This window comes from Onychomys torridus, chromosome 16 (genome assembly GCF_903995425.1).
Source record: "Onychomys torridus chromosome 16, mOncTor1.1, whole genome shotgun sequence".
Lineage (NCBI taxonomy): Eukaryota > Metazoa > Chordata > Mammalia > Rodentia > Cricetidae > Onychomys > Onychomys torridus.
In genome coordinates this window covers 49,994,166-50,021,659 of record NC_050458.1, presented here as the reverse complement: position 1 = coordinate 50,021,659, position 27,494 = coordinate 49,994,166, and the positions used below count along the sequence as shown (strand labels likewise).

The window sequence follows — 27,494 nt, the reverse complement described above, 5'->3', positions numbered from 1 at the left end:
CAACCTCTGGCTTAGAGATTCCTTCTTACATTCATTTACTCTGTTTCTGAGAGGGTAGAAGAGATAGGCCACTAGCCTCTCACTCAGTGTTTCCTATCTGTGGCCCCAACATGCCTGGCCAGGTCACCTGCTCAATCTATGTCCAGTGTGTGTGGTTTTCCATCACATCATAAACATACTCCCTGACACAGGAACCACACACATCTTGCTATACCCACAATGCATGTGCTTAAGGCCTCAGCATTGTGTCCTCAGTATTACCCAAGCACGAAGCTCAGATGCCTAAGCACAGCCAGGAACAATAACCACAGCTGATAACACAAGACACTCTGTTATCTGTGCACAGCAAGATTCATGAACCCAAACAACTGGCAGAGCCCTGCCAGGGAGCTGGCCAAGTTTCAGTATGGCTGCTACTGGCTTAGAGTCATGACCCTAGGATGAGGATCCTAGCATCCTTAAAATGTCTGCTTAGGAAATTCCAAATGAGTCTGGAAGCAAAGGAGGGACATGGTTAAGACTGCTGACCACGCTGTGACCCACCCTCACCTTCACACGACCGGCCATCCACAGACAGCCGGAAGCCCGCTGAGCAGCTGCAATGGTAAGAGCCTGGCGTGTTCTCACACTTGTGGCCGCACAGGCGCCCAGGATAGCGCTGGCACTCATTGATGTCTGAAACAGAGGGGCAGTCACTCAGAGCCTGTCTGCTGGAGCAGTGCCATGTCCCACCCTTCTGCCAATGGCAGCAGTTCACGGTCCTCTGCCCCTAAGTCCCTTCGTGTCTCAGATGTTAGGGCTGAAGCCCCTCTTGACTGTGTCTGTATGAAGCCCTGTGCTCTGACAAATGTGGCGTATCTGGACAGATGCCCTTCTGCCAGCCCTCTGCCCACAGGAGAGTCTGCTAGGATTTGCTAGGGGGTGGGGGGAGGGAATTAGGACAGCTGTAGGCCTCCATTGAGTATCCTGGTTTGGTAACAGCAAGTCCTAGCTGGATAGGGTTCCAACTGCCTCAGGGAATTGTGCATCCCAAGCCTTGAAGCCCTACAGGTCTGTAGCAAATCTGGGAAGTCACTGACATCTTGCTAGTTGCAGACCTGGACTAGAGTCTTGGAAAACCTTGGTGGCTGGGGTCAAACAGAACGCCCGTTCCATGAGGAAGCAGGCTGACACCGCTAGTGTCCTGAGGGTGGCCTGAGGCCATGGTGGTGGCAGAGCCGCAGTGAGACAGTGTCTCCTGACTGCCTACACTTGGGACATTCTGAGATGAGGGTGGGATGGACATGATCACCCTAGGTGCCACAGATTGTCCCCTGTGAGACAGGGGACCCCTAGGCCAGGACCCCTAGGGCCGGAAAGACATTCACATACCCACACAGGTCCTGCTGATGCCATCAAAATAGTAGCCAGCCTTGCACTCGCAGCGGAAACTGCCAGGGGAGTTCAAGCAGTGGTGTCCTTTCCCACAGGGCTCCGCTGGTGGTGAGCACTCATCCACATCTTGTGAAGGAGAAAGGAAGACACACCAAGAGCCTGTTAGTGTGCACACTAAACTGTACAATGACAGCAGCACCCTGTTCTTCACAGAGCATCTACCATGTGCTGCGCCCCATCTAGAACAGCAGCTGACCCTCCAGGAAGCCAGCCCTGATCTCCAGGGAGACAGGAAGTACCCAGGGCTGTGAGGGTGGTGCTGAGATGGCTTAGGGGTTGTGGGGAGGGAGGCCCCTTTCCTGGAAGAGATCTAGGCCAGCTGACTGCCCTGGCCCAAAAACAACACAGGAAGAGGCATGGAGTGGGAATAAACAAGACACCACCCAGCGGACTTGTAGCAAGATTTATGTCATCTAGATTCGCTATGACCAGTTTAGGAGAACTGAATTCTGAGTGTCCGAACTTAGCCACCAATGGCTGTGATCAGGCAGCCTGAGAACACTGGGCAGATTGAAGACAAAGCTAGAAGTGTTGGTGTGCTACTGTACCAGTCTGTGCAAGACAGCAAAGGCCTGTGCCGGGGGAGGGGCAATGGGATGGATGGATGGATGGATGGATGGATGGATGGATGGATGGGTGGATGGACAGGCAGAATGACTTCACTTTGGGGACCAACTCTCTCTTCCAGAGTAGGGAAAGACTGTGCTGGAAACAGACAGACATGCCAAATTTCAGAAGTGTGTGTGTGTGTGTGTGAGAGAGAGACAGAGAGAGACAGAGAGACAGAGAGAGACAGAGAGAGAGACAGAGAGAGAGAGATACCAACCAACACAGCGAGTTCCCTCTTCGTTGAGATGATAACCACGTCCACAGTTGGGCACATTCTTCTGGCATGTGTACGAGCCCTCTGTATTGATGCATGTCTGCCCCACAGGGCATGGGGCACTGATACTTAAACACTCATTGATATCTACAGAGAAAAGAGACAAGATGTGGTATGGTTAAACACAGAGGCTATCCATGAACACAGCCACTGAACCTCCAAAGGAGCCTTTCCCGTCTCTCAGCAAAGCCACAAACCAACAGGTCCTGATCCCTTTGCCTATACAAGGGCAAAGGTCAAAGGTCAAGGCAGCCTCAGGTCCCACCCTGTCCTCTCCTCCTCCTATTTCCAACCATAATTTCTCCATCTTTTGCGGCACCTGTTGGCGTGGCTTTCTGACCCTCACAGTGAGCTTGATGCCCACTCCTCTGTACCAGCCCCAGACAACAGTGAGGTCCTAGGCTCCTCTGGTTGGTGGGCAGTCCCTGTCTACTTCACCTGTCTAGGCCTTTGAAGTCCCAGTAATATATCTACAACTCCTGGACCAGCCACTCAGGGTCCCACCCCCAGTCAGTGTGGTAGCCATGCCTCTGACCACCTCCTCCACAATAAACTTCCTGTGTCTCCCCTCTGAGTTGACTCAGGCCACTCAGAACTCCCCGCACGGGGTCTCCTTCCACACTATGGTATGGGGACCACTGGCCATTCACCACGGATGGACACACACACACACACACACACACACACACACACACACACACACCAGTAAATACTGAAGGAACACTAGGCTACACATCTGTTTGCTCTTCATGCTCAACTTCTAAGCCCGAACCAAGCCTCCTCCTAAAGCTTGTCTAGAAGGATCTAGCTCTCGGAAAGTTGGGAGCTGTCTAGTTCGCACCTTCACAAAGCACACCAGGGTCAGGGGTCAGCAGGAAGGTGGCAAGGGTGGAAGACTGACAGATGAAATGAGAAGGAGGGGCCTGCTCCATGATGGCCAAGCCCCGCCCGCCCTCCTCAGGCTATCTAAAGAATCATCCCTGACTCCCTCCCATCCCTGGAACGGGCCTCCACATGGACGACGCAGCACTTCGGAGTTTACAGGGGCGTGCACATCTGTTACCACTGCACACTGCAAGAGCCAGCCTGCAGCGGCAGGGCCAGCATTCTGTCTGTATGTTACACTGGGGACCCTGGGAGGAGCAACCAATGCCTCAGGCTCACAAGGGGCAGAGAGGGCAACAGAGCCTAGGTCTACAGCCCTGGCATCCATCCTTATAGTCACTCCCAGTGTCCTTCCTCAAGACTCCCCCCCCCCCCGCCTCCCCCCAGCCAGATCTGGCCCACTGCTTATCCTTGTAAATAAAGTTTTATTGGCAGCCAGCCAGGCCTGCTGCCTCACATGTGGTCTACAGCTGCTTTTGCATTAAGCATGACAGGAGCCTGGTGGTTAGGACAGGAACCAGATGGTGGGAAGGTTGATATCCACTATCTAGTCCTTTACACAAAGCTTGGCAACTCTTGCCTGTTCTCAGTGGTGAGTGAAGTGGCCAGCAGTGACGCCCTCAGCCCTGAGTGCTCTTGTCTGGTGTGATTTCCCAGTCTGCTCATTTGCAAGCCTGGTGTCTCTTGAGACTGTGTGCTCCTCAGAGAAGAGACCCCTGGCCCGAGCGCCACCAAAGTTAGACGACAGGTGAATGGATGGAATCAAAAGTGGATCAACAAAGCTATGAATAGAGAGGAAAGGCAGGGAGGGTTTGGGGACACACTGCATGCTTTTCCCTCATGGCTTTCCACGACACCAGCACAGGGACTCCAGCTGCCATTCCCGGCTCACTTTGTCTTACAAAGCGCGCCCTAAGACCAGCTGGGACCCTTGACGGCCCCAGGATCTTTGAAAGAACCCGACACCTGTGGGCTAGCATACAGGAAGCACTGCTCTCGCCCTGCCCTTCTCCAGGGAATGAAGGGAAAAAGGGGACTTGAGGGAGGGAGGGATGGACGGAGGGAGGGAGAGGGGGAGGGGGAGAGAGAGAGAGAGAGAGAGAGAGAGAGAGAGAGAGAGAAAGAAAGAAAGGAGGAGGAGGAGGAGGAGAAGGAGAAGAAGAAGGAGGAGGAGAAGGAGGAGGAGGAGGAGGAGAAGGAGGAGGAGAAGGAGGAGGAGGAGGAGGAGGAGGAGAAGGAGGAGGAGGAGAAGGAGGAGGAGGAGAAGGAGGAGGAGGAGAAGGAGGAGGAGGAGAAGGAGGAGGAGGAGGAGGAGGAGGAGGAGGAGGAGGAGGAGGAGGAGGAGAAGACGACCCTGAAAAGACTCCCTCACAGTGTGTAAGAGTCAACCTCAAAGATCTAAAAAATTTTATTTTGTATCGAGAAGGCCTCTGCTTTCTCAGCCCAGCCTTCTGTCCTCTGTGCTGGTCTGATGGGGCAAGGCGCATCTTTCCTTGCACGGGGCAGGGAATGGAGTGGGGTTCTGGGAGGGGAGATCCTGGGGTCAGTGTTTCCCATCATAGATGGGGAAATCAAGGGAACACGGGCAGAAGCGTGTGGGTTGTCGGCCCTGGGTACAGACAGAGGGAGACAGCCTGCAGCTCTCTCCTGGATGGCCTCCATCCTTTTTTTTTTAAAGTTTCATTTGGTTTCATTCTGAAACAGGGTCTCAACATGTAGCCCAGACTGGACTTTAATTCCTAGAGAGTCCAGACTAGCCTCCACCTCCCAGCAGTCCTCCTGCCTCAAGCTCTGCAAGTGCTGGATGACCGGCGTGCACCACAGCTCTTGCCCTTAGTTCCACACTCTCTCCTGATAGTTATTTCCGCTGCTGATGTTATTATTTTTAAACATGAATAAAAATGCTGGCACAGAATGACTTCTAAACATGTTGTCAAGAGGGGAAAACCAAGTAGTCCAACAGTCCCGTTCTGTTTCCATGAAAAAACAAACTGAGGGAGCGATGCCCAGAAGAGCGGCCCCGCCCACTTGGAGGCTGGCCTGGCAGGCAGGGCATTATTTTCTGCTCTTAGGCTTTCCTGGTTTGTAAGCAGGTATGCATGATTTTTACACTAAAAGAAGTGATTTCTTGAAGAGTAAGACCACTTAACTTGGTTGTGAAGAGTAAGTGCAAATGCCCCCCATGTCAAGTTGTGGGGGGTGGGGGCTGGGGGGTAGGGCTCTGTGCTGAACATCCTTGATGTCACTGTGGACACAGAGGTGATGGGAGAGGTCTATGCCACCAGGTTGGGATCTGGCCAACATCCTGGGCTCCTCCAGGGCTTAGATCTGTGTGTGTGTATGTGTGTGTGTGTGTGTGTGTGTGTGTGTGTGTGTGTGTGAGAGAGAGAGAGAGAGAGAGAGAGAGAGAGATTACACAGAGGGATGGCTCACTGGGCAGAGGGCTTAGATCTGTGTGTGTGTGTGTGTGTGTGTGAGAGAGAGAGAGGGGGGGGTGTTACACAGAGGGATGGCTCACTGAGCACCTCTGCCCCTGTACTCTGCAGAGGGAAACCCAGAGCACGCTGAGACCTGCAAAGATGTCCTCATAGAGGAAAGCAGGGCCAATTCTGCCATGAGTCAGGGTTTCCATCCTCAGCTGATGCGTCCTCCTCCAGAGCCCCCCGAGCAGGCTGCAAGTCTTGGCAGGACCCTCTTTCTTCCCTGCCCCAGGGGAGTCACAGCCACCCTGCTTACTGCACGTGTGCAGAGTGATGACAGTCTGATTTCAGGAGGCTGGCAAGGGGCCAACTCACGAGCCAGCCAAGGTCCCCATAGCTCTGACAGATGTTAGACACCAGCTAAGACCCAGGGTATGTGGGTAAGGCTCAGGTGAAGCTCCTGTCCTAAAAGGTTCTACCTTGGGGTCAGTAAGACACGGACAGGGAAATGAACTTTCAATCCCACTTCAAAAGAAGGACCAGGGCAAGGTTACTAGTATCCAATATTTTCTTTTAAGAGGGGAGGGAGGGGAGGCTAGGTCTCAACCAGCGACATCTGTAGCTTGAGGAAAGGGCTCTGGGACCTCAAAGGAAAGGTTTAGAAGCTCCTGCCTACGGGGCAGATCTGGGCTCAATTGCTAACAGGCATGCGGGTGCCCCAGAGCAGCACCAAGACAAGAGAAGAGAGAGAGAGATGGGTGCTCCTCCCACCTGAGCAGCCTTTCATTGACCTCTTTATTGTCACCCTGAGTCCACGCCATCTCCCCTCCTTTACAACGGGTCCACTCTGCTATCAACCCATCCATCTCCAAGCCCCTTCACCTTCCAGGCAGAAACTGTCTCCATGGAACACAAGCTCCCTGTCCCTGGGCCCCTTGGTGACTACCACACTATTCTGTCCCTGTGAATTCAACCGTTTTGCTGCGAAACCACTTCTCCAGGCCTGAGCGGCTGTGGCAGAGAGCGATCACAGACCGAATGTTGCTCCCCATATGCCTGTCCCACCACAAGCACCCGCCTTGGTCCTTGCTTCCAGCCTCTCAGACAGAGATTAGAGTCTCTCCCATGTATATGGGAGCACTTGAGGCTTCAAGGAAGGAAGCAAATCTTAGGACATTAAGTTCAAATCTAAGAGTCTCAGACCCTAAAACCCACCCTCCATCCAAACCATGGGGATTAGCCCCTTACACCAAACCCAGCCCACGAGTCGTTTTATAAATGAAGTTTTATTGGGATATCATGCCACCCACCTGTGTATCTACTCTGAGACTTTTGAACTGTAACTGCCCAGTTGAGTCACTGTGACCCAGACATGGCTCACAATGCCTGTGACATTTGCTATCTGCCCCTTAAGGAAGCTTTGCCAGCCCCTGGTCTGTGCTGACTGTCGCCTGCTTCGTGGGCCATCCTCACTAGTGGCAGCGTGTCTTACCAATGCAGTTGCCTAGAGCATCTTGTATAAAGCCGCTCTTGCACTGCAGCTTGGGTCTGCAACGGAAGGATCCCAGAGTATTCTGACAGATAAAATCGGGGGGGCAGTTATGAATACCACTCTCACACTCGTCAATATCTGGTGCATCATAAAAAAAGGAGATTGTTAGCAAGGGTCCCGCCAGAAGCGTCTTACAATACTTTAACATCACAAGAAAGTACTTTTTTTTTTTTTAAATGCTCATTTCTCAGACTATAACCCCAACACATTTCAACAGAAAGGGTGTTACGAAAAGGCCTACAGTGAGCCAAACTGTGTAAAAATTGCTACAGACTTAAGAAAAAAAAAATACTCCCCTTCCCTGGCTTATGAGGCAAGCTTTTTGTTATTTAACAAATTACCCAGGCATTCTCCTGGCAGGTACTATCACTCATTTAGAAGTGTATGTTTAGATTAGATCACATGGCAATTATCTTGGCGACAATAAACAGACTCTGTAATTCTTTTCATCCTGAGGTCTTCATAATATTCCAAACATTAACAATAGTTACATCAAGAGAGGACAAGATGGATTGCCCTGTCTTGAAGTTCATGGCTGTCAAAGGTTCAAGTGTAATCTACTCAGCTGGCTTGGCTCCCAGGCTCTGGAGTCCAGAGACTCAGCCAGGGAGCAGTGCAGGGTGGGGCTGCAGGATTGCTCAAGGGCTTGGCTGCCAGGAGAAGGCATCTGGCTCTTGGGTCACCCCACATAATTCAATGACTGACATTTTTACACAAGGCCTGCTCTACAGTCTTCCCCAGAGCCTGGTCCGGTACTGGCTTGGCTTTTGTTCGTAATGGAAACACAAGTGAGGACCCTGAACTTGTTTGTTGGGGTTCAGGCTCCGAGCATCATTAACTCAGCAGCACCATATTAAGGTAAACCTGCTCATCACAGACCTGGCTCTTCCTTCATTTCCCAGTGTTGACACCCTTAGGCACTTGCAAGAAAGTTGACCACCTCCTTCTTGCAGTAGCCCAGGCAGCCACATGGGGGCAGCACCACAGAGCCCAATGGGCCCTTTCCCACACCCACAGCTGGGGCAAGGGAAGTTGTTAAGATTTGGATGGGAGCTGTACCTTTGCAATTATTATCCTCTGTGAGCTCATAGCCAGTCCCACAGCTGCTGTCCCGCTGGCAGCGGAAAGAGCCCACTGTATTGATGCAGGATTCTCCCAGCCGGCAGTTATGGCTGCCTGTGATGCATTCATTGATATCTAGAGAGATTAAGGAGAGGCAGAAGTAACCAGTGAGAACAACCAAGCCTTAAGCTTGAGCAGAAGAAATGTTCCAGAAGCCATGGTGGGTCTGGTTTCCTGCATTCATCAGGTTGCCTGATCAAACTGAGCTGAGTCTTGCTGTGGGCACACCGGGGCAGGGCTCTGGAGAGGAGCCCATCACCAAATCAAGCCCTGTTAAGTTTCAGACCGCTTTGAGTAAGTGCCAGGCCCCAGGATCACAGCATCTTCAAGAATCTCACAAAGGAGGAAACATCATCCCCATCTCCCAAACAAGGGGAGAGGCTGAAGGACTTGCCCAAGGCCTCATGACAGATCCTAAACCCAGAACCAAGGTGAACCCCAATGCAGCCCCACTCCCACACTGGTATTTTTATCTTCTGGAAGACAGCTAGTCCCAGAGCCCAAACTCCAGGCAGCAATGGCAAGCAGGTCCTGGCTGTCCTCCAGGAATAGGGCCAAGGTTGTGCCACACAGGCCTGCTCAGACCTCCAGCAGAGGCTCCCAACAGTGACCAGCCCTCAGATGTTACCTTCACAGGAGACACCATCCGACTGCAGCTGGTAACCCACAAAGCAAGAACAGACCACCTCGTCCCCGGTGTCCCGGCACTGCTGCTTGCAAGGTCCGCCACCTGCAACCAGAGCCCACAGGAGTTAGTGAACACACCGAGAGACCTCCGGAGACCCTCTCAGGGCAGACTACTGACACAGAAGACAGGCTCCTGCTACGGCCACATGTGGTCCTCGGGATATTCCCATGCGGTCCTCGAGATAGTCCCAGAGGCTCTGGGTACCTCTGGGGCTACCGAAGAAGACCTGACAAGTTAGGGAACATGTGCTGCCTCTGTGATTCGAGTGGACCTGGAGAGGCATACTGCTCCCAGGAGCAGGCTCCACTTGGAGGCCAGGCTCTACCTGAGCCCAAGAACTCTCAAGCCTTCCCAGCTGCCCATTCCCACTAACTCTGCCCAGGCCCGACTGCGGCCACAACGGTTGGTACAGTCTCTTCCTACCTGGCACCTCCCCTGTGACCCACACTCTCTACAGAGCAGATATGGTGATCCTTTAAGTATAACCCCACTGGGGACAGGCCTGTGCCTGCATCTTTTTCCTTTGCCACTGCCTAGCTACCAGGGGCACACAGGCTTCACCATCCTGGCTAACACATCCTCCTAAGTTGCACACTCCCAGCTGTTACCCAGCTGTCATTCTCCCGGGAATCATCTGGAGCCACCCAGAGAGGATGCCAGGCTTCCTGGAGCTCTTTATCTCTCTCTCTCTCCCCTCCCTCCTGGCCTCAGTGCCGGGTGATACGGAATACTAACACCGTCATTTTGTGATTAAGCTGCCTCCGTAATTAACACCCAATCACAGGGTGAGCCCTTGGGTGAAACTGAAACAGACTTGCCAGGCTAGATGCGCCAGAATGCTCCCAAAGAAAACAATTTAATCAGGAACAAAACAAAGCTGCCAGGCCATTCTGACTTAAGTGCAAAGATCTCCTGGGAGATCGCGACTCTAAAGGGACGGCTGGGGCTCCAGGGACACAAAGGCAAGAAATAGCTACTCTCCTGGGGCATCCCAGCCTTGGAGAAGCATCACCGTCACAGAGTCTGGGTGCTTGTTGGTGCTCAGAGTAATCACACCAGTCCTGCCTCCATAAGAAACTGTCCCACACAGACCCCTCCCCCCCCAGATCTAAGCACTCAGGGATGGAGAAGACAGGGGGCCACCAGGGCCACAAGAGCAGAAGTACTTCCCAGGTGAGTCTTAGCAGCAGTCAACACTGTCCCCCCTGGACTTTGTTAGCTGCCTACCAAAGGGCTCCCACAGGTCCCAAGGCCTCACCTCGACAGCGGTCATTCAGGTATGGGTCTTCTTGTTCCTCGTCATCAGGGATCTTAGCTGGGGGTAGAGAGATGAGACATGGTCACACAAACAGCATCCCATCTGATCTCATCTTGGGAGAAGACATATCTACTTGTCAGCATCGAGCAGGAGGCCCGTTTGCACACTCTGCATTCTTTCACCTTTATTAAATGGACCCTCACTTGAAGGAACCGGAAAGCCTTTAAAAGATGCCATGAGGCCAGGCCTATAATCCCAGCACTCAGGAGGCAGAGGCAGGCAGATCTCTGTGAGTTCGAGGGCAGCCTGGTCTACAGAGCTAGTCCAGGACAGGCTCCAAAGCTACAGAGAAACCCTGTCTCGAAAAACCAAAACCAAAACAAACAAACAAAGATGCCATGCAACACGGACTGAATTGAATATTGCAGTCTGTGAGTATAAAGTTCAAGAGAGGTTGAAAGTAAGACAAAATTCCCAGCAAGCATGATGGGCAGATGCCTGCACCTTCCCAGGGCTTCCCTATGAGACTCAGGAGCTCGCAGTGTAAGTGAGATTAAAGAACCAGGAGGTCGGGGCTGGAGAGATGGCTTAGTGGTTAAAAACACATGTTCTTGCAGAGGACCTGGGTTCAGTTCCCAGCACCTACAATTGGCTCACAACCACCAGCAACTCAAACCCCAGGGGCTCCAACTCCCTCCTCAGACCTCCAAAGACACATGGTATACATACATATATGCAAGAAACATTCATGCACATAAAAATAAATAAGCTTAAAAAAAACCCAAGAAGCTCCTACATCACCAGGCCACGCCCCTCAGGCTTCACGTACATCTGGCTGTGGGCAATGGGGGGAGGAAAAGGTTGTACCAGCAGCTCCAAGATCGCCGGGAGCCGCTTCTGGGGTCCCACACTCCTCTGAGAAAGTGCCTGCTACTTGAACACAGAGGCACCCGGCTGGCACACACTGGCCCCCGAAACTCAAAAGGCCAAGTTCTCTTCCCTCCACTGTTCATCATGTAAACTTAAACATCAAGATCCTCATGGGAGAGTCAGATCAAAGGGCAATTACCCACCCTGCCCAGGGCTGGGACCAGGGCAAGGTGAAGTCTCGAAGGCCAGACACTTGTGGAGCCAGATGCCTGCAGAGCACTTGATACTCATGCAATCTCTCAGCCATGATAGTTAACTGCACGTGGCAACTTAATGGGGTGTCACTGTGAAGGTAGTATTTTTAAGACGAGATTAGTCTTTAAGTCCATGGGCTTTGATGGAGATGATCACATGGCCCTCCTGAATGTTTAGTGAATTTACTTAACCAGCTGGAGGCCCTAAGCGATGGAGACTGAGGAAGAGAATTCTACCAGCAAGGATTCTGCTCAAGCCTGGGGACTTGGGCCACATCAGCTCTCCTCTGGGGCTCTGGCCCAGAGGCCTGCCCTCCAATCCTCCAACCCCAATCATACATCTCTCTCTACACAGCTGTCCCTTGGTATCCATGCAATATTTAACTACGTAAAGATGTATTATGTTTGTTTATGCTGCAGAATATTACTTTAGCTATGTAAAGGTGGGTTACATTTGTTTATGCTACATTTGTTTCTGTTTTTGAAACGATGTGTTGCTGTTTCACCTTGCCTGCCTAAGGCCCCTGACTGGTCTAATAAAAAAGCTGAATGGCCAATAGCTAGGCAGAGAAAGGATAGGCGGGGTGGGCAGAGGGAATAAATAGGAGGAGAAATCTAGATTCAAGAAGAATGAGAGAAGAAGAAAATGAAGGAGAAAGAAAGGGAGATGCCTGAGGCCAGCCAGCAGACAGAGTAGAACATACAGAAAGAAAGGTAAAAATCCCTTAGGCAAAAGGTAGATAAAGAGAAAGAGATTAATTTTAGTTAAAAGAGCTAGCCAGAAATGAGCTAAGCTAGGCCTAGCATTCATAACTAATAAGAAGTTTCCATGTCATGATTTGGGAGCTGGTTGGTGGCCCTAAAGAAAAATCCTGGTAAGCCAGTGGTGGTGGTGGTGGCGGTGGCGGCGGTGGCGGTGCACGCTTTTAATCCCAGCACTCAGGAAGCAGAGGCAGGCGGATCTTTGTGAGTTCGAGGCCAGCCTGGTCTACCGAGAGAGATCCAGGAAAGGCACAAAGCTACACAGAGAAACCCTGTCTTGAAAAACCAAAAAGAAAAAAAGAAAAGAAAAGAAAAATCCTGGTACACATGGGGATTGATTCCAGGACCCTGGAGGGCATTAAAACCCACATACAAGAAGCTGGAGAGATGGCTCAGCAATTAAGAACATGTGCTGTTCCTGCAGAGGACCCAGGTTTGGTCCCAGCACCCATATGGCAGCTCACAACCACCTCTAACTCCAGTTCCAGAGGATCCAATGCCCTCTTCTGAAATCCATGGACACTGCACACATGTGGTGCACTTACCTAAATGCAGACAAAACATTGATACAATAAAATAAAAATAAACTATTTTTTAAAAATCCACAGACATTTAAGACTCTCACATGAAATACCATGTCTGTCTGTCATCTATGCACATACTCTCATATGCCTTCATCATCTCTAGATTACTTTTAATACCTAATGCAATTATCAATGCTATATAAATTGTTGTTATTTCTGTTCAAAGAATGACAAGAAAAATGTCTATGCACACTCAGTACAGATTCAGTATCTTTTCTCCAACATTTTCTTTAGGTGTGTGGTATGTGCATATGTGTGCACAGGTGTTGCACCCGTGCATGGACATGTGGAGGTCACAGGTCAACATTTAGTGTCTTCCTCTATTGCTCTCATTTTATTTTTTGAGGCAGGGTCTCTCACTGAACTGGGGCTCTAGGGATCCTCCTACCTGCTCTTTACCCCGAGGCCTGGGTTAAAGATGCATCTTATAGGTGGGTCCTGGGGATCCAAACTCATGATCTTCCCTGTAATACTTTTAATCTGTGATTGGCAGAATACAGAAATGTGACAGCCACAGAAGGGATAAACCAACCGTGTCATAGACACACACCCCGAAGTTCGGACAGTGTCAACATACTGCTCCACATCGGAAGGGGGAGGAGTTACCTGGGTCCTGAAGGTCCCCACCGTCACCACGGGGGAAGTCTGAACTCTCTTGGCCCTTCACGCAGCAGGCACGGAATACCAGCCCACACTGGTAGCTTATCATGAGATTGGGCTCACAGGTCTGGCTCCGGGCCTGGGCCGCCCTTCCCAGCATGCAACAGTGGCAGCATCTCTGTGAAGAGAGAGATTCCAGACTGGGGACAGGGGAGCTGGACAAGTGGCCCTTGGGACTCCACAAGAACTCTAGCAACTCCCAGCCCTGCCAAGCTATCTCTAGGAGAAGGGAGCAAGCCACTGCCTGTCTGCAAGGTCTCATCTCTCTGCCAGAAGAGGGTACACACTGTCTCCTCTCAAACCCAAGTGTTGGATACAAGAGCTTCAAGGCCCCAAGCAAGGCATGAGTCTTGGTCACTGTCTTTCACAGAGACCCCATATCCCAAAAGTCATACCCTTGTCCTAACCTAGGTCCTGAGGTACACATGAAAAGCCCCAAGTCAGTGCTGCTGTGGATATCGCTCTGTGTAAATAAAGTTCTGATTGGCCAGTGGCTAGGCAGGAAGTATAGGCGGGACAAGAGAGAAGAGAATTCTGGGAAGTAGAAGGTTGGAGAGAGACACCACCAGCCGCCGCCATGAAAAGCAACATGTAAAGACACTGGTAAGCCACAAGCCATGTGGCAAAGTATAGACTAACAGAAATGGGTTAATTTAAGAGAGAAGAAGTAGATAACAAGCAGCCTGCCACGGCCATACAGTTTCTAAACAATGTAAGTCTCTGTGTGCTTTCTTGGTTGGGTCTGAGCGACTGTGGGACTGGCGGGTAAGAGAGATTTGTCCTGACTGGGCCAGGCAGGAAAACTCTAGCTACACAGTGCTATACAGACAAAGAACTTTCCAGAAAGCCCACAGCAAGAGGCTTTGCTTCAGCATCTGTGGAGGCTGAGGGGTCTTCTCCATGTCATTCTATCCACTCGGCTGCTGTAAAGAGCGGCTGTGATCTCACCCTCCTCTGGAGTGTGAGTAATCTTTTCCAGAAACACACTTCATTAATTTAGCCAGGTAATCTGTCCCCTGTCTTGCTAGAATGTTCTAGTACTTCACACCTCTCTTTCCTCAAGTCTAGGGATGGAGCACAGCTGTCTGCCGGGCATACAACGTAGGCAGAGCCCTGCCTTACTCAATGAGGTGGTCGCTGTATGCCCAAAGTCCTGGTTGACAGACCCTTAACCAGGCCACTCACTCTAGCCCTGCCTAGCTTCCCATGCCGGTGCCGCCTGTGTCCCCATTAAACACCTGATGGCTGTGGTGGACCATGGCTATCATGGCAGAGCCCCGGACCCAGGAGCAGTCTCTGCCTATCTGCAGACACTCCTACGCCCTCCCAGAATCCAGACTACAATCAGATTTTCACTTCTTGATTCCACTACCACCTCCTGATGGGGATAGGTGGTGTCCCAGGAAGCCACTGTATCATCAACATTTCTGGCAGTCACCATCTCACCCTTTCCTATCTGGAAGCCTGGCTGGTAAGGCTGACCCCCTAAATGAGAAGGGGAAGACACCTGAGTGGTCTGATGTTCACAAGGCGAGATCAACAGGGTGGAGAGAGAGAATGGCGGCCTGGGGTGATCCTTGGCCTCACTCACCTTTATGAACATGGTCTCAAGGCTACTGTTGTAGTTGTGCAGCGTGGCACAGCCATCCGGCTCGCTGGCCAGGTTGATGCCCGTGGCACAGTGCAGCTCCTCCAGTTGGTTGTGACAACACTGTTCCTGGACCATCCTGCAGGCAGAGCAGAGGCTGTGCCAGGACTCTTTGGTGGAGCCAAGCTCAGAACAGAAGCCCACAGAGAGGGATGAAGTCCTCGGGAGGATCCCCCGCATCCCAGCTCCCACAGGGAGAGAGACACACAGCATCTGGCCTACAGGAAGCACTTGGCAGGTGTTTACTCAGAAAGACCGAATGCGGAGTGGTGTCTGGGGTGGGAGTCTAGAGAACCCCCCGCTCTGTGCAAAGTTGAGAGCCTTTTGCCAAGGCTGGTTATAGAATGTTCTCCCCTATTTACAAGCAAAGCAGCCTGCTGCAGGCTCCGGGGTACACCCTCCGCTCCTCCCACCTAGCTCAATTCTTCTCAACCTCAGCTCTGTTTTCCAGGCTCAGAGGGGGAAGTTTCTTATGAAAACTTATGACACAGTTTGTTGAAGGACCCCAGAGTGAAAGACAGCAGCAACCAGGATGCCCAGCCCCAGCCTCCCGCCACCCACAGGCTCAGCTATGAAAAGCTCTTCAGAAAACAGGGGCTCGGGTAGAACCTAAACCTGCCAGAGTCTATTCCTCAGACTCAGACACATGTGACATCTCAGAGATCAGAAAGCCAACCCCGCAGGCAACAAGCAGGAAGGACATCACATGTGGCTCCCATCCAGACTAAAGTAAGCCAAAGCCAGAGCCAGTAAGGGCAGAAACAGCCACCTAATCTATGCTGTCTGCAAGATAGGATAGGACCTCCCTGCCTCCCTCTGCTGCCAGCCAGGTTGCCTACACCCATGGCCAGCGACCCTCGCCAGTCCTTCCTCTAGCCAGAGCTCAGAAGTCTGAACCAGCTTCCCATGTCTCTCCATAGCCAACCTCCAGATCCAGGATGGATGTGTCTACACTGTGCCATTAATTTCAAGCCTGCTCCATTGGATTGGCAGACTAGAGGTATTTCACTAAATGTCCACGACGCTAAAGAGAAAGCAAGAAGTGCTGACCGTGGTGGTTTGGATGAGAATGGCCCCAATAGGCTCTTATATTTGATACTAGGGTCCCAGTAGGTGGAACTGTTTGGGAAGGATTAGTGGTGTGGCCTTGGTAGAGGATATGTGTCACTAGGGAGGCTTCGAAAGACTTGCCCCATTCCCAGTGCGTGCTCTCTCTCTGCCTCCTTGTGGATGTAAGATGTGAGCTCTCAGCTGTTGCTACCATCAGTCCTTTGCTCCATCATCATGAACGCTAACCACCTGGAACTGCAACCCCAATTAAAAGCTTTCTTTTTTTTTTTTTTTTTCAAAGATTTATTTATTATGTGTACAGTGCTCTATCTGCATGTACACCTGCAGACCAAAAGAGGGCGCCAGATCTCATTACAGGTGGTTGTGAGCCACCATGTGGTTGCTGGGAATTGAACTCAGGACCTCTGGAAGAACAAGCAGTGCTCTTAACCGCTGAGCCATCTCTCCAGCCCTAAAAGCTTTCTTTTAAATTCTTCTAAGTTTTGTATAAGTTGCCTTGGTCATGCTGTCTTGTCTCAGCAACAGAAAGGTCACTAAGACACTCGTAAAGATGAGGTGATGTGGGAAGACTTGTCCTTAGCTGGAAGGAAGGAAACATTTGGAATATAGCATGGAGTTCCCCAAAGGGCTGAAAATAGACTGTCATAGGATCCAGTTATCCCACTCAAGAGAATTTGGAACAGGGCCTCTGGGATGGTTTGAAAGAAAATGGCCCCCAAGGGAGTGGCACTATTAGGAGGTGTGGCTTTGCTGGAGTGGGTGTGGCCTTGGAGGAAGTGTGTCACTGTGGAGGTGGGCTTTGAGGTCTCATATATGCTCAAGCCTTGCCCAGTGTCTCAGACCACTTCCTGTTGCCTGTGAGTCAAAATGTAAGAACTCTCAGCTCCTTCTCCAGCAAGTCTGCCTGCATGTTGTCTTGCTTCCCGCCATGATAATGAACTAAACCTCTGTAAGCAAGCCACCAATGAAATGTCATCCTTTATAAGAGTTGCCATGGTCATGGTGTCTCTTCACAGCAATAGAAACCCTAAGACAGCCTGCAACAGATGCTACCCACCCAAGTTCATGGCCGTGCCATCTGCAATAGCCAAAATGCAGAAGGAACCTAAATGTGAGCGGAGGGGTGAATGGGTGAGCACAATCACATGACAGACTGTGCGTGACTCCTTCTCAAACACCAAAGGAACTCCTGGCATATGCAACCACACAGAGGAATCTACAGGGCCCAGTGCTGAGATAAGCCAGTCCCACAGAGGCACAGGAGAAGTCAAATTCATAGACAGGAAACTGATGGGCTAGTCAGGGGCTGAAGGCATGGTGGGTTCAGAGGTTCCATTTGCAGGATTGGAAGGATCTCAGAGAGGGACAGTAGTCAGGGTGGCAAAACTGTGTATATGTGCCCTCCCACAGCATGAGGTCTTAAGACAGTGAGTTTTAATTGTATTTTAGCACATTTTACAAAGTACTGTTGTCTGCAGCCTGACTGTGTGCTAGTCAGCCATGAGGACTCCAAGCCAAATTGCCTAGTCCCCACAAGCACTCTGGGACACATAGACAAACTCTGCCCTGACAGGGAGGGTCCCTAGGGAGCTGCACAGGAGGAAGGAGACTGGGCAGGGCTGCCCAGGTGCACCTCTGCTTCGGGACAGCCAGGGGTTCCCAAGAATTGCAAAGGCTCCAGGGAACCTAGTATGAAAAACCAAAGAACCAACCAGTCTAGGGACACTCGACCTTGCCTGTCCCAAACCCTCCTCCTGGATGGGAGTTCTCTACACCCTGTCTGAACCTGGTGAGGAGTGGGGTGCTGAGGGAGAGGGACTCACTGGGCACTTAGAGTGGGACCTTAGGGCGCTGGGGTTTGTCTCTCATACCCGATGTCCCCATCTCCTCCTCTGAGCATGACTGCTGTCTCTCTCCACACTCCTAGCAAGACTAACAAGCCACCTGGGCTTCTGGGAGTTTAAGGCTAACTTGGCAGATTCCACTCCCCCAGCCTCAGCCATACAAAGCAAACCTGTGGAGCTACTGCCGACACCCCTCTGGATCCCACTCGACTCCCAGGATCGACTGCTTGGCTGGCTCCCTTCCTCTACTCTCCTCCACCGCCAGCCTCTACCCCCCATCCCAGTCTATGCCCAGCTCCCAGCCCCCTCCATACCTCCTACCTTCAAACAACCTCTTAGTGTCTACTCCCTCCTGTCAACGGCCTTCAAGTCTGGACAGACACGCTGGCCCCCAACTTATGCTCAAAACCTCCATCAGCTTCTTACCCTGCTCCCAGTGAGTTTCTAAGATGGCCACACTACCAGGGGCAATGGGTAGCACCACGCCCACCCCCACCTCCCTCTGGCTTTGTGTCTTTCTGCCCCGCTGTTCCAGATATTCTAGCTGCCTTACCACTGCTGGGTGAACCTGCATAGCCTTCCCCTGAGCATCCACCATGGCTGTTCCCTCCCTGGACACTCTCCCCACACTTCACATACACCTTCAGGCAGCACAGTGGGTGCTTTGTAAAGATTTGATAATGTTTTTAATGATGATCAACATAACCTATTATCGTAGTCTATTCTAAAGTTTTACATATCCCAAATTTTGTGAGCGCCTGATTTAATCTAGAGAGAGCATACAAGGTGTGTGCAGAGGAGCTGTGTGGATGAACCATTTCAGTTCTTGGGGTATGTAAGAAGGCTCACGTCACGACGTGGTCCCATCTGACAGTCTACTACAGACCTTTCTTTTGCTTGGAAGACTGACTCGCCCAGAGGTAGACAGCTGTGGCAGACCGGGCTGCACACCTGGATTATCTTACTTTTCAGGCCAGGGAAAGCAACAGATGCTCCAGTGAGCAGAGAGCGGCCTAGGACAATGAGCTCAGAAGCACAGAGGAAGGAGCAGCAGGGGGGGAGGCAGAGCCCCCCCATCTCAGACATCTGGCACATGTACCTGCACTCCTTGGATTCTGAGGTGTATGGCAGCGAGCAGTCCTTGTGCTGGTTAGCCATTTGATTTCCCTCTGTACAGCAAGTCTCCATGGAGACATCAGCAGTCACTGTGGAGGGAAGAGAACAAGCCGATGGGTGCCCTGCTTGGTAGCCCCCACCCCAGCCATGACATCAGGACATCTGCCTCCTGCAGCCCCAATGACAACATCAGGCCAAGTCTGGAAGGGCAGTGAGAACACACCGCACACTTTTAATCACTTTGTAAGCCAGCATGAGAATGGCCAACTACTCTCAGCTGGAAGCATCCACTCCACTCCCCCTACAAAGGCCCGGGGCAGCTCTGAAAGCTCAATGCTGAGACCCAAGCACACAGGCCACCCGCCCTGTTTTTCTGGTCCCAAGAACAAAGGTGAGTTCCGCTGACAGATGCATGGCCGGGCGCCACCGACCTAGCATTCAAAGGATGACCGGGGCCTGACTCCTCCAGAAGGGAGACAGGAAGAGGAGCCTCAAAAAGCAGCAAACCCTCTCTATCTCTGGACCAGTTTCTGGGGCCCACTTCCAGGTTCTCACTTAGTCTTTGTGATGAGCTGGGGGAGGGGCTTCCACCCTCCATACATAGACGGGAAAACCAAAGCTGGTCACAGTTCCGCCCTCAGGGATAACAGTACTTTGTAGAAACAGTGACCAAAGGTGAGGACCGTGCTGGCTTGGCACAAAGTGCCAGGCTCAGAAGTAAAAGCTGTCTACCAAGCCACTAGCACAGACCCTCAGCAAAGGGTTGAGCCAGAAATGCAGGACCTTGTGGCAGTCCAGGCCTTTGGCCTCACTATAGGCTGTGTTCCCTCTGCTACCAGCAGGTAAAAAGATCTCTATGAAGCCCATGGAGGAGTAAGGTACCGCAAGCTTTGCTCCTGGCTCAGGAGACTTATAGGACAGGAGACATCAGTGCCAACAGCGTTGATGGCTAGGCAGAAGGCCACCGTCTGTCAGAACCTTACAGCTTTAAGAGATTTCATGGGGTCGGGCGGTGGTGGTGCACGCCTTTAATCCCAGCACTTGGGAGGTGGAGCCAGGCAGATCTCTGTAAGTTTGAGGCCAGCCTAGTCTACATAGCGAGATCCAGGACAGGCACCAAAACTACAGAGAGAAACCCTGTCTCAAGGGGAAAAAAAAGAGAGAGAGAGAGAGATTCCATGGGAGCCCGAGACACGGCTCAGAGGTTAAGAGCACCTAGAAGCTCTTATGGAGGTTCCGAGTTCAGTTCCCAGCACCCTTATCAGGTGGCTCACAACCACCTGTAACTCCAGTTCCAGGAAGTCTGGCACCTTGCTCACCTGCAATATGCCTGCAATACATATTCATACATATAATTTTTTTTAAAGGAGAGAGACACCATAGAAGGATTGGAAAGATAGCTGAGCAGTTAAGAACACATATTGCTCTTACATGTCCAGAGTTCAGTTCTCGGTACCCACATCATAACTCATAAGGGAATCTGATGTGCTGGCCTCCACAGGCACACGCATTCTCATGTACACTTACCCATGCACACACATATACACATAATTTTATATAGAAGCACATTTAAAAAAAAATAGACACTATGAAGACCGTGAGGATCACTCAGCCAATAAAATGCTTATCCTACAAGCATAAAGCCCTGCGTTTGACACCCAGAACCCATGTCAAAATGCTGGGCATGGTGGCGTGCACTTCTCATATCAGTGCTAGGGAAGATGGAGACAGGTGGGTCCATGGAGGTTTGCTGGTCAGCCATTAACTTAGTGAGTCCCAGGCCAGTGAGACACCCCCCCACCCCGCATCAAAGGTGGCAAATAGCATTCTGAAGATGGTGCTCAAGGAGGTTGTCTTCTGGACTCCATGTGCATACACATATATAAACATACACATACACACACATATATAAACATATACACATGTATACTTACACACTCAGACACACACACACACACACACACACACACACACACACACACACACACACACGAGACACCATGCTGTCTCATTACTAGCCTTCCAGTATCCCTTCAGCCCAGCAGAACCTCTCAGCAACCAGTAGCTGTAGGTGGCTTTGAGTTCATTACTTTTCCAAGGCCTGCCCTAGGGGAGGTCCCAGAAGGAGACTGGGGCTTCCTAAATCACCCCTCAGAAAGGGAAGAGGAGGAACTTCCAGAAACATTCAGCACAGTGTGGTCAGGGCACAGATGAGCTAAAACCATTCCACATGGCCAGGAAGAGGTTGTCCTCACTTTGAGCCACAAACAGACCCTTCTCCCGTGATAATGTCGGGCTTTCCCTTTTTCCTAAGGATGTCTGGAGAACACTGAGCTGTGTTCTACTGTGAAAGACGTGCCCATCCCTTCCCTACAACTGTCAGGTTCCCCGAGTTCCAGAGGGTGTTCTTGGGGTGGGTGAGGAAGTGATGGTTTGTCCCACAGCTGGGCCTGACAATCTGCACTGAGCCAGCTACTCAGCCCACTCCCAGTTCGCTGTTCTCTCTCCACAGTCTCCCATGATTCTGTTTAGTGACCACAGACAGTTCACTGTGGCTGAACTCAGCCATCAAACCCTCCAGAATCACAGGCCTCACGGAGCAAGAGCGTCAGAGTGAGGAGCACATTATGATGCCAGCCCTATACGCTCATTCGCCCACTTACTCGTTCAAAAGGTGGAAAGTGACCGGCACCAATGTTGTGCCAACTGACACCCAGGGTTACACACACACACAGTCTGTCAGTCTGTCTGTCTCTCTCTCTCTCTCAAAGCAAGGAGGCAAACACAAAAGCATTCACAGAAAACAGGGCTGTGGTGGTATTGTGTTCCCCCAAAATATTGTGCACCCTAATAAACTTATCTGGGGTCAGAGAACAGAACAGCCACTAGATACAGAGGCTAGAAAATGGTGGCACACACGCCTTTAATCCTAGCATTCCAGAGGCAAAAATCCATCTGGATCTCTGTGAGTTCAAGGCCACACTAGAAACAGCCAGGCATGGTTACTCATGCCTTTAATCCCAGGAAGTGATGGCGGAAAGCAGAAAGGTATATAAGGCGTGAGGACCAGGAACTAGGGTCGGTTAAGCTTCAGGCTTTGGAGCAGCAGTTCAGCTGAGATCCATTTGGATGAGAAGTCAGAGGCTTCCAGTCTGAGGAAACAGAATCAGCTGAGGAACTGGCGAGGTGAGGTGGCTGTGGCTTGTTCTGTTTCCCTGATCTTCCAACATTCACCCCAATACCTGGCTTCAGGTTTGATTTTATTAATAAGAACTTTTAGAATTCATGCTACACAGGGCCCTAAGTGTTCCAAAAAGGCAACTGTGGTTTGGTCCCTAGATAAGTGTTGTGGTGTGAACCCCGTACCCTCTCCCATGTACCCCCAACATCCACACACACCCACACAAACATCCTGTCCTCAGTCTGTCTCCTCTAAGCTCTTCTCAGGACCTAGCCCCTCCCTCACACTGCCTGTCACCTCCCTACAGCCTGCTGGCCCAGTCAGTCTTAGGGTCCTGGGTTCAAATCTCAGAACACTTCATCCTGGCACATCTCACTGTTTCTAATGTTCCATTTATCCAACACACTCTCCCAACCAGACATCCTGACAGTGAGTCTGTCCCTTGTGACCTTATACTTTGGCAAAAACTGTGATATGGAGGCAAAGAGTTGAGATAATGAGCTAGGAGGCTGAGGCAGGAGGATTTCTACAAGTCTGGGTTCAAGGCTGGTCCAGGATACAATGAAAACTCTCCCCACCCTGGGATGCAGGGGAATGAGAGCAAGACTGCCTGAGGGCCACAGCTTTGGAGCCAAACAGACTTGGGCTCTAGTGCCGGAACTTTCTCTCTGTGACCCCAACCAGGCCACGTCACCCCTCTGACCCACAGCTCATCTGTGTTCAAATACAGCTCATGAGACAGACCTCTGCGGTCTCTGAGAGGGTGGAGCAGGGTGATGACATTCTAAACAGTGGCATGGCCACTTGTCAGATGATCAGAGGGATGCCTGCTGTCACCTGCCAGAGGGGAGCCTCTGCCAGGCCTGGGTGTAGAATTCCCTTAGTGCCCTACCTTCTAGGTGGATGGGTGGGAACCACGAGTCCTGAGCTGCAGGGAGGCTTCTAATGTGTTTTGAAATGATGCCTGTGAGGGGACCTTGGACACGATGAACCTTGTGCTCAGCGAGACAATCACATTCAAACTTCAGGCAGTCTGGAAACTTGGAATGTCCCTGGAATGTGGCTCACATGTTCTTGAGCAGAGTGTCCCGGGACTTGATTCCTGCAGAGCAGAGCTGTCTGAAGGCTGTGGGGGCGGGGTGGGGTTGGGGGCTCCCCTGAAGCTGCATGGGCTCAGCCCATCCTCCTTAAGCTTGAGGTGTCTTGTAAGCCAGAGAACAGTGCCTGTATACCCCTCAGAGACCAGGAAGAGTCAGGCAGGGACCACAACCAGGTTAAACGAGGGCCATGAGGGGAGGGAGTGTCCCTGCCACAAGAAAGGAGCCTGGGCCGAAGGCCTTTGCAAACAAGATCCGGCTCAGTCCCCATGTCCTGTCTCCACAGGCTCTGAGCTACACAGGGGCCCGTCTCAAGCCCAGCACATAGTATGAGTCAGTGACAGAACTGAGAGGCTGCATTCACTTCCTGCCTGGTTTGCCCCGCAAGGCTACATAACTTCTAACTTTTCTCTCCCGGGAAGGAGTACCCAAACCCAGAGGAATGCCTGGGCAGAGCACAAGAATCTAGAAATCTCATTCTAAGCGACCATTATTGCCTGGGGAGGAGTGCAGCCAGGCTAGGGACAGCAACGTTTTCTGAGTACGCACAGCAGACCACTGCCCAAGAAGCACTCTATAAACCCCGTCCCATAGCTAAATGAATGGTGAGGTCACAGGGACTGCCAGGCATGACCCGTGTCACCTGGAGCTGCACTGACTGGCCCGAGCTCATGGGTTCCTTGATCACAGTGGAGTTGTCTGTCTAAGGATGTGCCAGGAGTTCCAGGCCAACGGGAAAGGAGCCCATGAGGACCCATGCTAGTCTAGAAGAGTTTGCAGAAGCTTGGGAAGCTAAATGAGGGAGGAGGAGAAGGCTGGCATGGGCACACCTGGGTCTGAGCTACTGCCTGGCTTCCCCTCCTGCAGACGCTGAGCCTCCAGGTCCCCATCTGGGTCTGGTGCCATCACCCTGCAGTCATGGGAAGTACACATGGGTTCCTCCTACTTCTGTTCCCCCAGTCCATTGTCACCAGTCTCTCAGATACCTTCAGTGCTCTGCCACCAAATGGTCATAGCAAGGAAGGACTTCAGAAACAGAGCCAGGAACTGAAGCTGAGTTACATCACCATGAACAAAAACAATGCTGAAGTGTCCCCGTCCCAGCTGGAGCTAGGCTTCACCAACCCCAAGCAACATGGGGTCAGCTCTGCCCAGGCAGACACCAACACCCTACAGGCTCCTGCTCCCTGGCCCATGCCGGCCCTCCTTCCCGAAATGGATCTTCTTCATGGGCAAGAGATGCACCCTCCTCCGCTTACTGTCTCCACAGTACCTGTATGACCAGCATACCCACTGAGGCTCATGAAACACTAATTCCATAGAACGAGGAGCTGATGGGCATGACCACCCCCAAGCACAGAATGGCTGTTCCAGCAGGATGCTCTGCCTTCCTAAAGGGGCTTCGTCCAGGTTCATCTCGGGTGGAAGGAGAGAGAAGAGCGAAGGTTCCTAGGCTGGGGCTGACCACAGCAAAGGGCAAGACTTAAGTTCAGCAAGAGCCCAAGTCTAGAATCGCCACTTGTGGGTCCTGGAGATGGGCCTTCCCTTCCCTGGTGGGTTCTGCACTAGCCACCCCCACCCCCACCCCCCATTAAAGGAAGGCTGAGCGGGAAGGGAGGAGAGAGGGTGGGGAAATGAGACATTCTGGGGGACACCCTGGTGTCACAGCACAAGATGCCAACGAAGGCATCCATCCTCTGGAGCAGGTTGTCTTTAAACAAGATGTGTGTGTCCCTTGCAAGATAGGTTCTGTAGGGCAGAGCCAGGCTGGCTGAAGCACACAGATGGACGAACACATGGGGATACACATACACACACACATATACACATACACACACACACCACACACACCACACACACATATACACATACACACACATGCACACACACACCACACACATACACACACACCACACACACATATACACATACACACACACATGCACACACACACACACACATACACACACACACACACACCACACACATACACACACACCACACACACATACACACACACCACACACACACCACACACACCACACACACATACACACACATATACACACATACACACACACACCACACACATACACACACACCACACACATACACACACATATACACATACACATGCACACACCACACACACATACACACACATGCACACACCACACACACACATATATACACACATACACACACATACACGCACACCACACACACATAGACACACGCACACGCACACACACACGCACGCACACACACACACTCACACACCGCACACACACACACACCACACACACACACACACGCACACCACACACACATAGACACACGCGCACACACACGCGCACGCGCACACGCACACGCACACACATACACGCACACGCACACACACACACACAGACACACGCACACGCACACACACACTCACACACCACACACATACACACACATATACACACACATACACACACACATACACACACACACATACACACACATATATACACGCACACGCACGCACACGCACACACACACACACACACACACACGCACACACACACACCACACACACGCACGCACACGCACACACACGCGCACACGCACACACACACATGCACACACACGCACACACACACACGCACACACACACACGCACACGCACGCGCACGCACACGCGCACACACACACACATAGGCACACACACACACGTGCACACACACGCGCGCACACACACACACGCACACACACACATACACACACGCACACGCACACACACACATACACACACGCACACACACGCACGCACGCACACACACACATACACACGCACGCACACACACATAGACACACACGCACACGCACACACGCACACGCACGTACACACGCACACACACGCACGCGCACGCGCACACGCACGCACACGCACACACACGCGCACGCACACACGCGCACGCACGCACGCACACGCACACACGCACGCGCACGCACGCACGCACATGCACGCGCACGCGCACACACGCACACACACGCACCCCTCCCATGCACTCTCATTCTCATTGGAAAGGGAGACAGCTGTGTTCACGTTCATCCTTTTAGATAAACCAGCTATACCCCCCTTAGGAAAATCAAATAAAATCAGGGAGGTGGGTTTGGAGCCCAAGGCCAGGGCACATCGGAGGTTCCCTGAAAGGTAAATGCATGGACAAGGCCAGCGGACCGGTCAGTGTAAAGATGACCGCTGCCAGACCTGAAGACCTGAGACTCACATGGCCGCAGGAAAGAGCAGACGCCTGCAAGTTGTTCTCGACCTTCACACATGCATCACTGCACAGGCCACCCATACACAGACACTTTTTTTCATGTAAAAAACAATTATAGACAGTAAGGAGGTGCTTGCCAGGGGCTGGGGGCTATGGAGTGAGGAATTATGATTTAATAGGTATGGGGATTTCTGTCTGGGAAAATGAGAATGTTCTAGAGATAAAAGGTAGGGGTCTTTGGAAAACCACTGCCTCCCTTGTCCACCCCAAAGGCCAACTACATCCAGCAAGGTCGTCTAGCTCCTGGTCAGTCTGAACAAAGTGTATCAGCGCAAAGACCCCTACCTTGCTGCCTGTCACAAAAAATCCACGTGCTTTCCCACCCAGTTGCTGCTCTCAATTCCTGCGAGACAGCCTGGCAACTTGATTTCCCAAATAAACTTTTCTTTCTACCCATGGAATGGTCCAGGTGGGTGGTTTCACTGCACCCTTGCTTCCAAGCAAGGCAGCGAGGAAAGGCTAACCACCACACCTGCGCAACTGCGGCCTCCTCCTCACCCAGGTGCAGTCCCTGCTGAGTCACCTGGAGATGGGAGATCAGGTCACCAGGTCAGTGCCAATATCTGAACACTGGCATCCTGTGTCTTACTGTCCCGACACAAAATCTAGGGACTCGAGCTGGGCGGTGGTGGCGCATGTCTTTAATCCCAGCACTCAGGAGCAGAGCCAGGTGGATCTCTGTAAGTTCGAGGCCAGCCCAGTCTACAGAGTGAGTTCCAGGAAGGGTGCAAAAGCTGCAAAGCTACACAGAGAAACCCTGTCTCAAAAAACCAAAAAAAAAAAAAACTAGGGACTCCCTGAGGCTCATTCACATCACACCCAGAGCAACTTCTCAG

At 51.7% G+C, this 27,494-nt stretch overlaps 1 protein-coding gene across 3 annotated transcripts in view; it reads right to left on the bottom strand.

Moving 5' to 3' along the window:
• The window catches only part of Fbln1 (fibulin 1), an 85,677-nt gene that overhangs the window by 47,618 nt on the left and 10,565 nt on the right, over positions 1–27,494 (bottom strand). For all 3 annotated transcript variants that reach the window (XM_036208802.1, XM_036208801.1, XM_036208803.1), the window contains exons 2-11: positions 19,035–19,140; positions 14,964–15,099; positions 13,319–13,490; positions 10,243–10,299; positions 8,925–9,026; positions 8,234–8,371; positions 7,115–7,252; positions 2,261–2,404; positions 1,372–1,500; positions 550–675 (exon numbers count right to left, since the gene is read on the bottom strand). In XM_036208802.1, coding sequence (XP_036064695.1) covers positions 550–675; positions 1,372–1,500; positions 2,261–2,404; positions 7,115–7,252; positions 8,234–8,371; positions 8,925–9,026; positions 10,243–10,299; positions 13,319–13,490; positions 14,964–15,099; positions 19,035–19,140 — 1,248 coding nt within the window. The remainder of the gene's footprint in view (positions 1–549; positions 676–1,371; positions 1,501–2,260; positions 2,405–7,114; positions 7,253–8,233; positions 8,372–8,924; positions 9,027–10,242; positions 10,300–13,318; positions 13,491–14,963; positions 15,100–19,034; positions 19,141–27,494) is intronic.